Source organism: Tyto alba, unplaced genomic scaffold (assembly GCF_018691265.1).
Source record: "Tyto alba isolate M040663 unplaced genomic scaffold, T.alba_DEE_v4.0 Super-Scaffold_18, whole genome shotgun sequence".
Lineage (NCBI taxonomy): Eukaryota > Metazoa > Chordata > Aves > Strigiformes > Tytonidae > Tyto > Tyto alba.
In genome coordinates this window covers 23,778,847-23,793,382 of record NW_024881280.1, presented here as the reverse complement: position 1 = coordinate 23,793,382, position 14,536 = coordinate 23,778,847, and the positions used below count along the sequence as shown (strand labels likewise).

Below are 14,536 nucleotides of genomic sequence, written 5' to 3'. Positions count from 1 at the left end.
GGGTGTTACTGCTTGTTTCTGTGCCATGCACCAAGACATTTTAGCTGCTGTAATTAGCTAGTCAGGATGTTGCCTTGGTGGATTGTTGGGGCACCCCCAACACATCTGTGCTCAGCAGAGTGGCTTAGTTTTTTAGTCACTAGTCCTCCTGCACACCTGATGAAACTGTATTCTTCCCTATATAGAGGCAAATACTTAGCAAATCAGTTGTTACTCTGGCTTAAAAGAAGATAATGTATAGCACCTGGACCAAAGCAGATGCCAAAACCTCCATAAAGAATATCTTGCAGCTTCAGAAATTGTGGTAGTGGAAAGCAAAATAAAATAAACAACATCCCCACCCCTCCAAAACCAAGAAAGGCAGGCTAGTGGGGCTCAACAGGAAAGGTAGTTACTGGTGTGGATCTTCAAGAATAAAAGTTTGTTTTCACACTGAGTCGTATCAAGATGGGTTGATCAAACTCTCCTGCTTGGTAAGATTCCTCTTTTTCACTAGCAGTGAGGGACTTCAGAATATTTTTCCTGACACTGGCAGTATTACAGGAGACCTGTGTGTACTGCATGACATGCTCCAAGCATCCCTATTTTTAAATATCTCTCCTCACATCAATATGTTCTCTGTGGAGTCTGTGAAAGGCAGGATAATACACAACTAATATCTCTCATGACAGAATGATTCATGAAGTTTTGCCACAATATTTAAACTGTTAGAGACAGCAAAAAGGTCACAAGCTGAAAGGAACATGTGAAGAACACAATGGGATAGTAAATCCCAGAAAGCTCTTACGGATGAAGGAGAGCCCACTTGATGTACTTCATTTATTATCTAACATCAAGAAATAGCGGAGGGAAGAATATGTGTGTTTTCACAGCCATATCAATAAATAAGGCCTTGTATTAGAAAACCTAAAAGCACATATGTGCTGTTATACTTAGTTCAATATAATAATAAGCCAAAAGATGAACTACTGCATAATGCTGAGATACTTTTTTTTTTTTTTTTAAACATTACCAGTTTATGACTGCAATACACTTGCCTTCTTGACAGCAGAGACACATAGGCTGAAAAAATTGATCTCTACAGTCTTGCTTTATTCAGAGAAATTTATTTCTGAGTAAATTAAAGATTGAAAGCAAGGCCACAACACAGAATGATACCCAAAAGTGCTGGATATGAGTAAGGGCTTTGTTTTTGTTAATCTGCTTTATAATTTAAATACAAAATATGAAATCTCCAAATACAGATAGGAATAAAGAAAATTCCAGGATAGAATTTGTTTTTAATGAATAGCATCCCACGGACAAAGGCCCACTGTACAGTACCTTTAAGAAATGACAAGCAAGAGTCAGAAGAAGAGCTTAATATCTTTCACATTTCTGATCTACATTATACTATTCATTCAGTAGTTTCCTATTACCATATTCAAGAACCTTTCTTCTAAAATAAAGTATTTTCATTTTGATCTTGCCTCATGTTTCAAATAAGCTAAAGCAGCAAATGTTCACAATGGCCAAAAATTTTTTAAAAATAATAAAAAGTGCTGCAGATCAGCCTCCATGGATTCAGGAAAAGCCTCCTAAAAGACCAAGTGTTTCTCTTGCTAGTTTGCGGGAGTCAACCAGGGTGAACAGGGACACATCATCACTAGAAGGTGTTACTCTGCCCCTTTTGGCAGAGAGTTGAAAAGTGACTTAACTTTTCACTTTCATTTCATCCTGAACAGCAGATTCTGAGTTTCACTAGTTTCACTGCTACAACATTGGGCAAGCAATGCACTACAAAAAATGCCGACTTCACACTCCCTAGTTGGCAGTTTTACTATTTTTCTGCCAGAGGCCTGTCATAACCTGTTGCCTATGAAGTGCTGGGGACTGGAGATCTACAAAGCCTAAAGACCCTCTCTCTTACTTGGAGTCACATTTGCATCCTCTGAGTTCACACATCTCACATTTCCATTTGGAGATTGGTGATTGGTGAGCGGGAAAAGGTATCCAGAGTTCGACCCACATTTCAAAGATCAAGACTAAGAGATATGCCAAAAGAACATAGTCATCATAAGCCTACTTTATTGTCTCTTCCAAAAAAACCTTCAATATGATAAAAAGTTCACAGTGTGAAACAGGAGGAGACCTAATGTCACAAAGTTTTTGACACAATGTAGCCTGTCGAGAAGTTTCAAAGGTATATATGAACATCAACAGTTCACTGAGAAACCGTTTCCTTTAAAGAAAGATAGGACAGGAATCATTGTAAGACACACATAAGATTACTGCTCCTCCACCTTATGACCAGACCAAAATCTTTAGGTTTTGATGCCTCAGACAGGACAAGATGACACTATATTTTAAGCTTAAAGAAGGAAACATTCCACTACAAAACTGAAAGTGTGCAAAATGTCTCATCATTTGTACTATTTTGCCTTTTGATCTATTTTTTCCTGTGTGCTCAGTTTAACTCCTTTAAGACCCTTCAGTCAATCCCTAATTTTCCATTTTATTACTTACCATTCATCCAGCAATGCCATCTTTATCCAATAGCTTGTAAAAAAAAAAATTATTTTCTTCCATCACCTGGCTTCCATAGTCACTGTATTTTCACCTGCCAAGCCTTCCTCAGACACACAACACATACCCCTGAGGCCTTCGAGATCAGTGAAATATTTATATTCCCAGGAACAGAGGGAAAGAGCTAACAAATTCCCATTAAAAAAAAAAATTCTGCATTCTTTCAGTTATATTTTTCTTCTTTCAGCCTTCAGAGATGACTATGACTAGAAGCTACAACAATATAAATATTCACTGTTAATTTGTCTTCTCCCCAGTCTGTGTGTTGCATTTTCTTGGCTTCACCACAGAACTCCCATGTACATCTGTGATCTAGCACAGGCTAGCGTGACTTGGTGTAGCAGAGCACCCAGGTCTTCCAGTACAATTGGAAAACGTTCACCTGCCTTAATCCATCAAGATAGTGGAATCCAACAAGCCATCCCAGTATGGGAAACATCACAAGATCTTAACCTGCCTCTTTCCTTAAGAGGCAAAAGGAAACCCCAAACCACAAATATCTCTCTCGCTCACACACACACACTCACACACACACACTCTCTTTCACTGTCTGAATAGTGGCAAAAATATACCTACTACAAATTCCTTGAAGAAACCATGTAATACAAACAGATTTTTCTAGGGACACCTTTTTGTTACCCAGGCCAGCTCGCTGACCACACCCCATACTAAAACACCTACATTTTATGTACAGATTTCAATTTGCAGGAGCAACTAGCCAAAAGAAGGCTAACAGGCTGGGAAGTGTGAAATCTGTGTGTGTACCAAAGCTAATCTGGCCAAAGGCCTGTGACATTCCTTCTCTACTTATAGAGCTTACCAGCTTACAGGATATACATATGCATACAGAGCACAAGTGTTCCAGTCTCCAGAAAATGTTCCAGACAAAGACCTGCCAGAGACATTCCTGGGAAACCTGACAAACTTGCAAATTCCTTTGTAGTATCTCCAGCGTATGCATCCATTTAACAATGAAAAAAAAAAAAAACAAAAAACAACTTAGCGCTGCTGCTGTGGATGGCTGAACTCCCCTCCTCTTCCTTCTCCTGAAAAAGTCAGGCTTTCATTTAGAAACAATCTGTCTCAAATCTTCCCAGTGGAAGTGATTTTGGTAAGGTACAGTCCTATCAAATGTTTGATGATCAGGGTGTAATCTTACCCATAACATGAATTTTAGCTGCTCAGCCTGGCCCATTTGGTAACTCTCTGCAGGTCTGCAGATGTTGCTGCATCATAACAAAAGTCTCTGCTCCTATTCCCTTTGGAGCCTCAGAGCAAAAGGGGTTCAATTCAAGCACTGCAGAAACGACATCAACATTTTCGCTTCCTACAACCTCTGCTGAGACCAGTTATATTACTGCTGATGCTACAAAATCAGTAGTATTAAAAGTAATTCCAGCTCCTGTGTGAACAGCCTGGGGATGAGGAGGAGATGGGGCCCTGTGGCAGTGCAGAGCTGTGTGAAAGAGGAAAGAAAAATATCCCTCAGACTTTGTCTCCTGGCTTCTTGCTCCTCTTCCTAGTTACAGTGAAAGCCTTTTTTCTTTACACTTCCTTTCCTCTCCCATCAGTGGAAGAGTAAAAGCTGACCAAATGGTTACAATAAGGAAAATAAATCTGATTAAGACTCAGATAAAGTGGGTTGAGACAAAGCAAGGGACTAAACACTGAAAAAAACCCTGTAGTGGAAAAAATATCCTCACCAAATTTCTGCAAATATTTGATACACCATGAGTTTCATGGTCTTTTTGCAGTCACCATGTTGCACTGCTCAAGTCTAGAGCTGAAAGAGCTGATGCCCACTGGGACCTGTACAGTGTGTTCTGGCACACTGGCAGTTTGCTTTGTAGCACTTTTCCTCTGCTGAGGACAAGGCAGGCCAGGGTAGCACACTGTGTAATTGAGACAGGTAACCCAGGAGTGGTGTGGGTTCAAATATTGTTGTAACTGATGTTAAAATGAAGCTCACTAATTTGGGATTCCTGTGGCATATTATTCCCACAAGGTCACTCTGAGGCACTGTAAAGTGCCCATTCCAATTATTCCCTACTCCCTCTCCCCTGTCCTAAGGTTTAGTAAGCTCATTTGCTTCTTGCTAATTTCCACCTTTTGTCCAAATGAAAAATGTAGAATGAAGAAAGTGCCCCATCCTCCTATGGATCTGTCAGCATGTTTACAGGAGTCCTGGCTGTTGGATCTTGGGCACTGACTGGCTGCATAGCAGAGATGGAGACAGCTCAGTATAGCCCTTGCCTGGGTGGTCTGATGTTATCCCTGTGATTAAACTCCCTGGCTGGGTAGAAGAATTGGAGCTATTCCTAATGATAGCTGGGTCCTGAAATCTCACACTCTCCCTCACACAGAGGGGCAGAGCTCCCACCAGGCTTCCCCTCCTCCTTCTCTTCCTCCTCCTCCTGGTGAAGCTGGCCAACTCAATGCATTCTTCAGTTCACTAGCATTAATAACTACAAAGCACTACAGCCTGGTAGATATCAACCACAGCCCCCCACACCAGCCAGTGATAGGGACCTCACACAGACCCAGCACCGCAGAAGAAAACCTTTTTACCTTACAGCATATTTCAGAGAAAAGTAGCATGCTATTCACAAAGGAAAAACACATACATATCCAGGATCCAGCCACCTGGCTCTGGATCTACACACATGCTGTGCATGTTAATGTCCTCCCCATAGAAAGTCCCGCAATACAAGCACACAGAAATATTTTATGCTAAACATACATGAAATAAAGACTTTAGGATTAATGCCTAGTAAGGAACACAGCAGAGGGAAAAGAAGTCTGGATTATTTTGGTCACAGACTTCATCCATCTATCCATCAGGAAAGGCCAATGGCTAACAGTAGCTACAGACAAAAAACCCTCTTATTTCAGCTGTCCAGAAGTAACATAGTAGCCAGTAAGGTCCCTATATCACAATTCAAAGCAAGAAAGTGAATTAAGTCCCGATAGAATTAAAGGGGTTTACCGAACTGCATCTTCAGGCTTCATTCTCCAACTCACCACCAATGTATCTGTCTTGATTCTCCAGTAGTACTGTTACTATCTTAGGCTCATATTAGCCAATGGGCAAACTGAACAAGAAAATTTCAGGACAATTTAAAAATCGGATTGAGTATCGTTAACACAGTGGCAACACTGCAGGTGAACCACTACACTAGAGACATCATCCCTCTGTAAAAATAACCAGCAATCATTCACATGCCATAACTAGGGGAACTGCTAATTTCAAATACTGATTTCTTCACAAGTGTCTCAATAACTCACTTATCATAAAGGAAATATTTAGCTTGACTACAGTAAAGCAATGTAGCAAAGAAAGTCATAAATATGGAAGCAGCAGCATAGCACATGTTCCTCAGTATACAAGACAAAAGGTCAGTTCAGAGCAATGGCCCAGCAAACTTGCTATCCTGTCTGACATATTTCAGAAGACGGAAGAAATTTTAGTTTCCATGCATGTAACTGAAATATCTTATTGATAAGGAAAATTAATTTGTTATTTGTGTATGTTAAAACCTGGGGATCTACCATTTGCAAAATGTTCATTATTCTGTCTGAGGTAACTATGGCCTGTTAAGCTTTCTGCCTTAATGTTACCTTGTTGCAGGAAGTTTCAGAAGGTAAGTATATTCTGTGAGAGTAACTATTCACTTTTATTATCAGTTTTCACTCTGATGTCTTCCTACTGAACTCAATATCCCCTTCTTATTATGAGAAACATTAATAAAATCAACTTTATTTACCTTGTCATCCACTGCTCTGTTTAATTCCTTCATACCTACCTCCTCCCTAAACAAATTTTCACTTCCTCATTAAAATTGCATTTTGCAGTTAATTGTTGAAGTCACTCATCTGTGAATCCTAGTTGGGTCTCCTGAATTCACTTTAGGAATGGCAATCAGAACTGAAAACAGTTTTTCAAGGAAGGGTATGTAATCGATGCTTACATAATTAAATAATATTTCCTATCCTGTTCCTTAAACATGCTAATAATTTTTCTTTGCTGCCCTTACAACTTGACTTAGAACAGGCATCTCCACTAACCTTTCCAGAACAAAACTCATTTTTCCTCCCTAATTTATTAATTTAAAGCTTATTATTTTAAGTGGTTAAAATTATTGCTTGTCTTGTAATCAGTTATTTGTAAACATTGAACTTCATCCGCCATCACTTTGCCCAGTTAACGCAATTGTTAAATTTCTCTTAGCTTTTCTCATAATAATCAACAAAAGAATACAGAGGTGCTGACAAATTACCAGGAGGTAGGCTCAGGTTTAAGTTTACAGCACACATGTAACTTCACAGTAACTGAACATCTGGACACTTGTAGCCCACACATTGTACTGAAGCTAACAATAAATTACGTCATGTAGTAAACTTGAGCTGCATAAGCATGAGTTTACATGGATGAACACTATAGAGTAGTTAATCTACTGTAAATTCACACCCCGTATTACCTTGCAACAACTTGCTTTTATATTCATTCTTTAGGTAATAATATGCCAGTCATTATGAACCTCTTCCTTTCAAATCTTTAATTTTTACACTCTATCATGTGTATTCTGTATTCTGCATATTCAGTTACCCTCCTGCTATACAGCAAACTGGCTAGTTATTCTTTAATTTGCTTTCTGTCTGTTTGATCTATAACAAAACTTTACCTCTCATCCTACGGATACCTGGCTTGCTTAACAGTCCTTGCTGAAAGCTTGTTAAAAACTTTTTTAAAAGTTTGAACAACAAGAACCAGTTCTACTAGATGCTATTTTTCTCAGTTCAAAGAATTCATACATCAAGACATGGGTTGGGTGTTTTGGTTGTTTTTTGGTTTTGGTCTGAATTATGTTTACCTGGGTGAATTAAAATTCCATTTTTAATTCTATTTCATATATACCTGTTAGTGGAGCAAGCTGCTTCATTTTACAGGAAACTTTAGGGTCCTGACTACAGATATGCATATTTGTTGCCTTGCTCTTCTCCATACCAGCTTTACCACTGACCACACCTTTCAGTAGAAATTTGTCACTTCACTGTTGTTTCTGAACTCCTAAATGTATATTATCCAGCCATAGAAGTTCCACAAAACATTTTTTGCCTATCTTTTCTCCTACGAGCCTAACTTATTACCTGGAAAGAAAATGTATCTCCTCTGTATCTACTATAGTGAAAAATAACACAAAATAAATTACTTCATATGTCTAATGCTCATATCCTTCAAAATTTGTTGCTATAGACCTAGACTACATCCCCAGTGAATTAATAATCTATCAATAGCATATTTAAGGAAATCTGATTTCCTGTGTCATCCCCATGTGTGTCTCTGGCCAATAATCATATCATTCACAAGCCTGCTACCTATGATACCTTCAAGATATTTCCTCCCTATGTCCCCCTAACTTACAAGGAAGAAGCAGCACATGTTGCAGCTAGTTCCAAATTAGAAGCCTGTTCACTGCTAATTAATATAGGCATTCTGCCTGGCTAGGCAGCAGTCCAGACAGAATAGATAGGTAGAACTCTACTTGATTTTAGCCCTCAACTGAAACACTCTCATGGGCCTTGCACTTTTATGCACTTAATATTTCTCACTTAACAGGTAAGAATGAACTATCTTCAAGACGAATTCAGTTGAAAATTGGGCAATTTGGACAGGGGCTTTCCCTTTCTTACTTCTTTCCTTATGACCTTTTGAGCTCAGATACCTCATTATCCTACTGAGCAATGAAATTATCAGGTTAATGCTGGATCCTCAAAGGCACACATTTTGCATAGAGATCTCTGCGTTGCTTGCTCCCAAATGTACTGGGTAGTTAACTAGAGGAACACCTTGTTATTTTTGGATACTGTGGAGTACTATAGTTAGATGCCGAGTACTGCAAAAATCAGGCAGTGTTTGAAAGATCTCTTATGGATAGAGGTACATAACTCTCACTGTTTGTCATAATCTCAAAATCAGATTTATTATTAGATTTTATGTAATCACAAAAACATTGTAAATCTGTGGTTTTAAGTAAATGAAATGAAATAAAATTCGTCAGAAGTAAAAACTAACAGCTATATTTAACAATAAAGATTATCCCTAGAAGTTTCACTGTATTTATTAATTTGTAATGCTGAATATTTATCTTTTATAACCTGAGATTGTCATACTGCAGTGTGTCCCTAAGGCAACATCTTTCCTGCTCTTACCACTGAAGACAGTTACAGAAGTTACCTAAACAGTTGCTCGTTTTCTAGTCTAAGATAGAATAATACTGCTCCTCTTTTCTCTCTATTCATCTCTCATTCCTGCAACTGGGCAGTAAGGCATCAGTGATGCAGGGGATTAAGTAATGATTCTTATGGGTTCTAGATCAATATTTCTATTGTATACCACCATGAAGGCACCCTTGTTTTCTCCATGTTGCAAGCACGAAGATGCACTGATGAGATTTTATCTGATATAATGAAAAATATTTTTCAAAAATCCAAATTCATGAAAGGCAGAATGTTCTCACAAACTTTGTGAGACAGTCTTTGAGGACTGAAAACTGTGTACAAGGGAATGAAACCACACATCAGTAAGGCTTTACCTTCCTACCATCTCCACCTCCCATATTATAAGAACTGTTCACTTCATGAATATCACTGTGAAGGTCCCATCTGGTGTTTCAGAAGTGAATGGAGAAGACTGACAAGACAGAAAGCTGATGTAATCGCAGAAATCTTGTTTTCTTAAGACAACAGATTTTAAGTATCTTGTTCAAGGCTTTTCAGATACTTTCACTTATAATTTTCCCTTTGAACATTGTCATTTCAGCAACCAATTGGCACAATAAATTAAACTGATTTAATATAGAGAGTAGAATACAAGAGTGTAAAAGAAAAAATGAGAAACAGGTGCTTTGGGCATGGGTAGGAAACTGAAGAACAGCAGGGATTGGAGAGGGACAGAGGTGGGCTCCCAACCAGAATGGCAACATCATTCCAAGCACAGCTGTTGAGACTACATTCCTGGGAACCCCGGAGACCCACACTAGTACACAGATACCAGAAGCAATTCTCACAAGAACGGGAATGGAAAACAAGCTTCCCAGCTGCTCTTGGAAGGAGGTAATGTATTCAGAGTACCCCCGCCCCCAAGACACAGCTAGGCACAATACAAGGAACCAAGGCACAGACAAAGGCATTCAACTTTCACATAGAAGTTCTTACCCTTGGAAAAGAAACACGGTCCACAGCAATGGTAGTATTTTCAAAAGTCTCTTTCATGCACCCCCTCCAAATCAATAGTCCTAATGTTGGCATTAAACATAATTAAATCCAAGTATCAAGTCCCTTTCACACTAGCCAGGTATTTTCCAACAAGGCAGACTAACTCCAAGTTTCTGGAGTGGCTTTTAAAAATTGTACTGTTTTTATTATTCAGGTAAGCGATGTTCTCTTCCAGAGGTCATCTTCATGCCAATTTATTTTAGAATGTTTTTACTTTAAAAGGACTATTATATTTCAAGTGGCTTAAACAGAGGAGTGAAAAGGGGGAAAATAGCAATTCAGAGTCTCCTGTCTAGAAATGCATAGGAAAGTAGTGCCCTGTTTAACTAAATAACCCTTACACAACCTCTATCTCTAACCTTCTCTCAGCTTTCAATTGCTTACTTCTCCTGCCCTTAAGTCAGCAGGGTTTCATAACCCAGAGTCCCCAAACAATCCCATCCCAAGTCTTTCCCCTTTTCAACCCATACCAGTGGTCTTTGACTTCTCATTTCTCCCCAGCTGTTTACTAAATCCTCTCTCACATGTTTCTCTATGTCTTCTCCCCTATCTTCCCCTCTCCTGGAAGGGAATTAGCACCTTCATTCTTCTTCTGTATATTTCCCACCTCCTCTGTGAGAAAGTATCTAGGGAGAACTCAGAAGTAAAAAGCAGTGCAGACACATTTATCACGACCAACACATTTCCAGAGCTACTGCTGCACTTCATAGCCACTTTCAGACTTGAGTATATGTACACTGATCAACTGACTTGTGGCTAACCAGGTTTCAGCCTCCACCATCTGCAATTACCAGAGTATGCTCCTTTGTCATCCAATACAGCTGTGCTCAGGAAGCTACACAGCCCTTCCCATGCAGATCTCTGTGAATTCATCTCTGGATTCCCTCTTACATACGTCCTAACTTAACTAGCAGTAACTAGCTACGGTGAGAATACAGAAGTTTAAAAATCATCTAATAGATATATAAATGGCAGCAGGAGGACAACTTGGGTTCTCTAGACAGACCTAAGAAACCACAGAAGTTGAAGCCAAGTGGAAATGAGTGGTTTTAGGGACAAAGTCTAGGAAATTATTTTTAAAAGTTTGTTTCTGAAAAGATTGAAATGAAATAGATATATTTCAATTTTTTCACAAATATTTTAGATACTAATTTTTATCCAAGGAGCCAGTTTCCACCATATGCTTAGCTTTCAACAAATTAACATTTACTGAATGAAAATGTTTCACTACCAAATTTTTTGAACAGTTTTACTGAGAAAGTTTAGCTTATAAAAGCTAAATTCTGATTTAATTGAGAGAACCAGACTGACAGCTCTGAATAGCACTGGGCAAGCAAGCAAGTTTCTCCTGATGTTCCCCATACCGCTTCAGGCTTTGAAAGATCAAATTCTCTAGGTAGGTATATTTGGTGCTTACATTCTCTGCCAAGTCCATCAACAAGAAGGTGGTTTGTTTTTGTGACTTATCCTTTAAAGTTCAAGACCTATCTGCAAAGACCGGAGTGCCTGTGTTAGCTTTGGAACTGCCCAGACTGAATCAAAACCTTGAACTAGATGTAGAAGGATCCAAAAATCTACTCAGCTTCCTAGAATTATAAATGCACCCCACCTTTTGGAAAGGACATATTGCCAATCATCTAACCAGACTCAAAATCCAACCATGTAACAATAAATCTGAAAGAAGCAAAAAGAAGCAAGTAGCAGCAGCTATTGCAACTATTAAACATGCCTCAGAAAACTTAGCAAAACATCACTGTTAAAAAAATACTTCCAAAATCGAAGTATCAGAGCAAAGGTATTTAAACTGTTTGTCTCTAGCAAGTAAAGAGGGAAAAAAATAATTTCGAAGGCAAAGTGCCTTTAAACAACTGAGAAGTGTCTGACTTGAACACCTTTGATGAACACAACTATTGGATATTATAAAGAAAAAAGATGACTACGCGTGTAGCCATTTAGGACATAACTCAAAAAGAAATATGAAACTAAGTGGAATTCTACCAGAAGCCAATGTAAATTTGATATATACCACCATGTTTAGCAAAGGGATTATCATATCCTAATTCTAGTAAGCACTTCATTATGTCTTTACAATGTTATTGAAATATCAAATTTACATCAGAACCCACTCTGCAGACTTCCATTCCCAGCACTGTGACGACACACTGGAGGAATGAGGAAACCAATTACATGGAAGCACAAATCTGAGAAGACTTGGTTTTATTGCTTAATAAGACCAAGCATGGATTTAGTTTATTATAACGTATTTTCTAATCCTCTGCCCAATCTCACTTTCTTCTATAAAAGGACTTTAGCAACGTTCTTGTCACCTCACAGAAAATCAAAATTCCAGTCGTTGTAAACACTTCAAAAAAACAATATGACAGAAATCGATTTTCATGAGATTTACATCTTCCAGCATGTCTCCGCCCAGCCCAGTGTTGACACAGAAGCCTGTGACAGAATTCTCCGTTGTCACAGGGACTCTAGCTTTACTGCTTACATACCTGCTGTGTAAGGAGACTGATGTGGCTTGGTGGGGAATACTGACAGGCTGCTTGCTTTTCTGCCAGCTGCTGCAGTTCTGCTGCTACCATATTGGGGTTATAATGTTTGCCCTGGGAAGAAGTATCTTCTGCATCTTTGTGCATCATGGCTGAACCCACACGCTGCCCACTTGGACTACGACGGCACAAACCTACCAAATAAACATTTGGATATGCTTAGTGAGTGGTACAGCAGACTCTCTCGGCCTGCTGATCACAGAGACACAAAAGCAGGTATGATGCTTTCTGCAGATTCTAGGGAGAATACGGCCTTCTATTCTGCATGGGTATTGCCTATATCAGCTCTTGTCAATTCCAAACCTGTATTCTGTTTATCATAATGTATCTAATGGCACCCAATTCCAGAGAATATTGGCTGCTGTTACCTAAGTTAAAGCTATAATGATTTTCTTTAAAAACAAATGGATCCCTTTAAGTAAGCTACTTAGTTGGGAAGTCAGATTTATTTTAACGGTAGAAAGATTGCCAGTATATATACAGCAACCCTAGTGAACATGTGCTGACCCTGATGTACAACCTAAAGTAAATGTATACCATCATTAAAAAAAATAATATGTATATATATATTATCAAGACCACAGCTGTTAGCCTGTGTGTGGTTCCCAAATTTTTCCTAATAGATTACAATCTGCATCCATAAATTCCTACAGTTTCTTGTACCCTTCAGATTCCTGACACTCTGAAGTTGCATTGCTCAACTATGTTCTACCCCAGCACAGTAAATGAGAGGTCTCTAGATCTTAAAACAAGATATTTTTGGGTACTCAGTGCTGAAAGGTCCCAGCGAATGACATACAGTAATGATTCATTCAGATCTTTCTTTTTTGGAGGTCTTGACAGATCTTTAAGTATTCAACAATTGAGTTTTCATTAAAAGATTTCTCTGCATGATAGAGAAACAGAACTAAGAACAGCACATAGACTGAGACAGGATTTCTGCTAGCCAAAACTACATTAAAATCACTAAAGATAAACAAGAGATCAGTAATACAATCAAGCAAAAATATACAATACTTCATTTCCCAGTTCTTTTTGAACAAGTTCAAAGGCTGTGTTTAAAGTTCAAGCCTGAGGGGAGGCCTCACTACTCTCTGTAACTATATGAAAGGAGATTACAGCAAGGTGAGTGTCAGTCTCCCAGATAACAAGTGATAGAACAAAAGGAAACAGCACTAGGGGAGGTTGAGATTGGATATTAGGAAAAGTTTCTTCACCAAAAGGCTTGTCAACCACTGGAACAGGCTGCCTGGGGAAGCGGTTGAGTCACCATCCCTGGAGGTATTTAAAAGACATATAGATGCGGCACTTAGGGACATGGTTTAGTGATAGACTTGGTAGTGTTAGGTTAACTATTGGACTCAATGATCTTCAGGGTCTTTTCCAACCTAAATGATTCTATATTTCCCTGTTCACCTGCTCAATTAAAGGCCATCTTTGGTAAACAAGGGCTGCTTCCTGCACTCCACCTTTCCATCAGAAATTTAGCACCATTTAACAAGACTCATAATTCTGGAAATGTAAAATTTCTACCTACTCCAGAAGAGAGATTACACAATGTCTCTACTGAACGATCAGGTTGTTAGGCATCCCAGAACACTCACCTACTTTTGCAGAGGATGGTCGGGACAATCTTTGGCTGTAGATTTGAGCGGTTCTCTGAAAAGATGAGAATGGGCCAATGGTGTAGCTACCAGAATGACAACGATGTAATCCTGCAAGGCTAGAAGCCTCACTGGACACTGGGTTTGTGAAGACAGAGGAGCCATCAGGAGCTGTACTCTGTGAGGAGGGTAGTGGGAATGGGCACTGAATCAGCCTGGGACCAACTGGAGGAGCCGGCAATGAATGGTGACCAGGCACCTGTGAATTTTCAGAGGCTGCAGGCTGAGATGGTATCCAGGAACTGGTACTTCTCTGGAACATGGCACCAGAAACAGAGGAAGAAGCACTAGGAAGGCCGCACGGAGGTAATTTCACTTCCGCATTTAAGGAGAAGGTGGGTCCTTCTGGAACTACACAAAGATAATGAGCACATTACATGAGAAAGAGCTGGTTTTCAGGTCTTTCAGATAATATCAACACACCAAAGATGCCTCTGCTCAGACACAGTGAAGCCAAAATGACCTCATCTA

At 39.2% G+C, this 14,536-nt stretch overlaps 1 protein-coding gene across 5 annotated transcripts in view; it reads right to left on the bottom strand.

Moving 5' to 3' along the window:
* The window catches only part of TTLL5 (tubulin tyrosine ligase like 5), a 146,612-nt gene that overhangs the window by 62,249 nt on the left and 69,827 nt on the right, over positions 1–14,536 (bottom strand). For 4 of the 5 annotated variants that reach the window (XM_042791291.1, XM_033008589.2, XM_033008592.2 and 1 more), the window contains 2 exons: positions 14,006–14,416; positions 12,345–12,535 (listed from right to left, as the gene is read on the bottom strand). In XM_042791291.1, coding sequence (XP_042647225.1) covers positions 12,345–12,535; positions 14,006–14,416 — 602 coding nt within the window. The remainder of the gene's footprint in view (positions 1–12,344; positions 12,536–14,005; positions 14,417–14,536) is intronic. The other variant, XM_033008590.2, reaches the window with a different exon arrangement.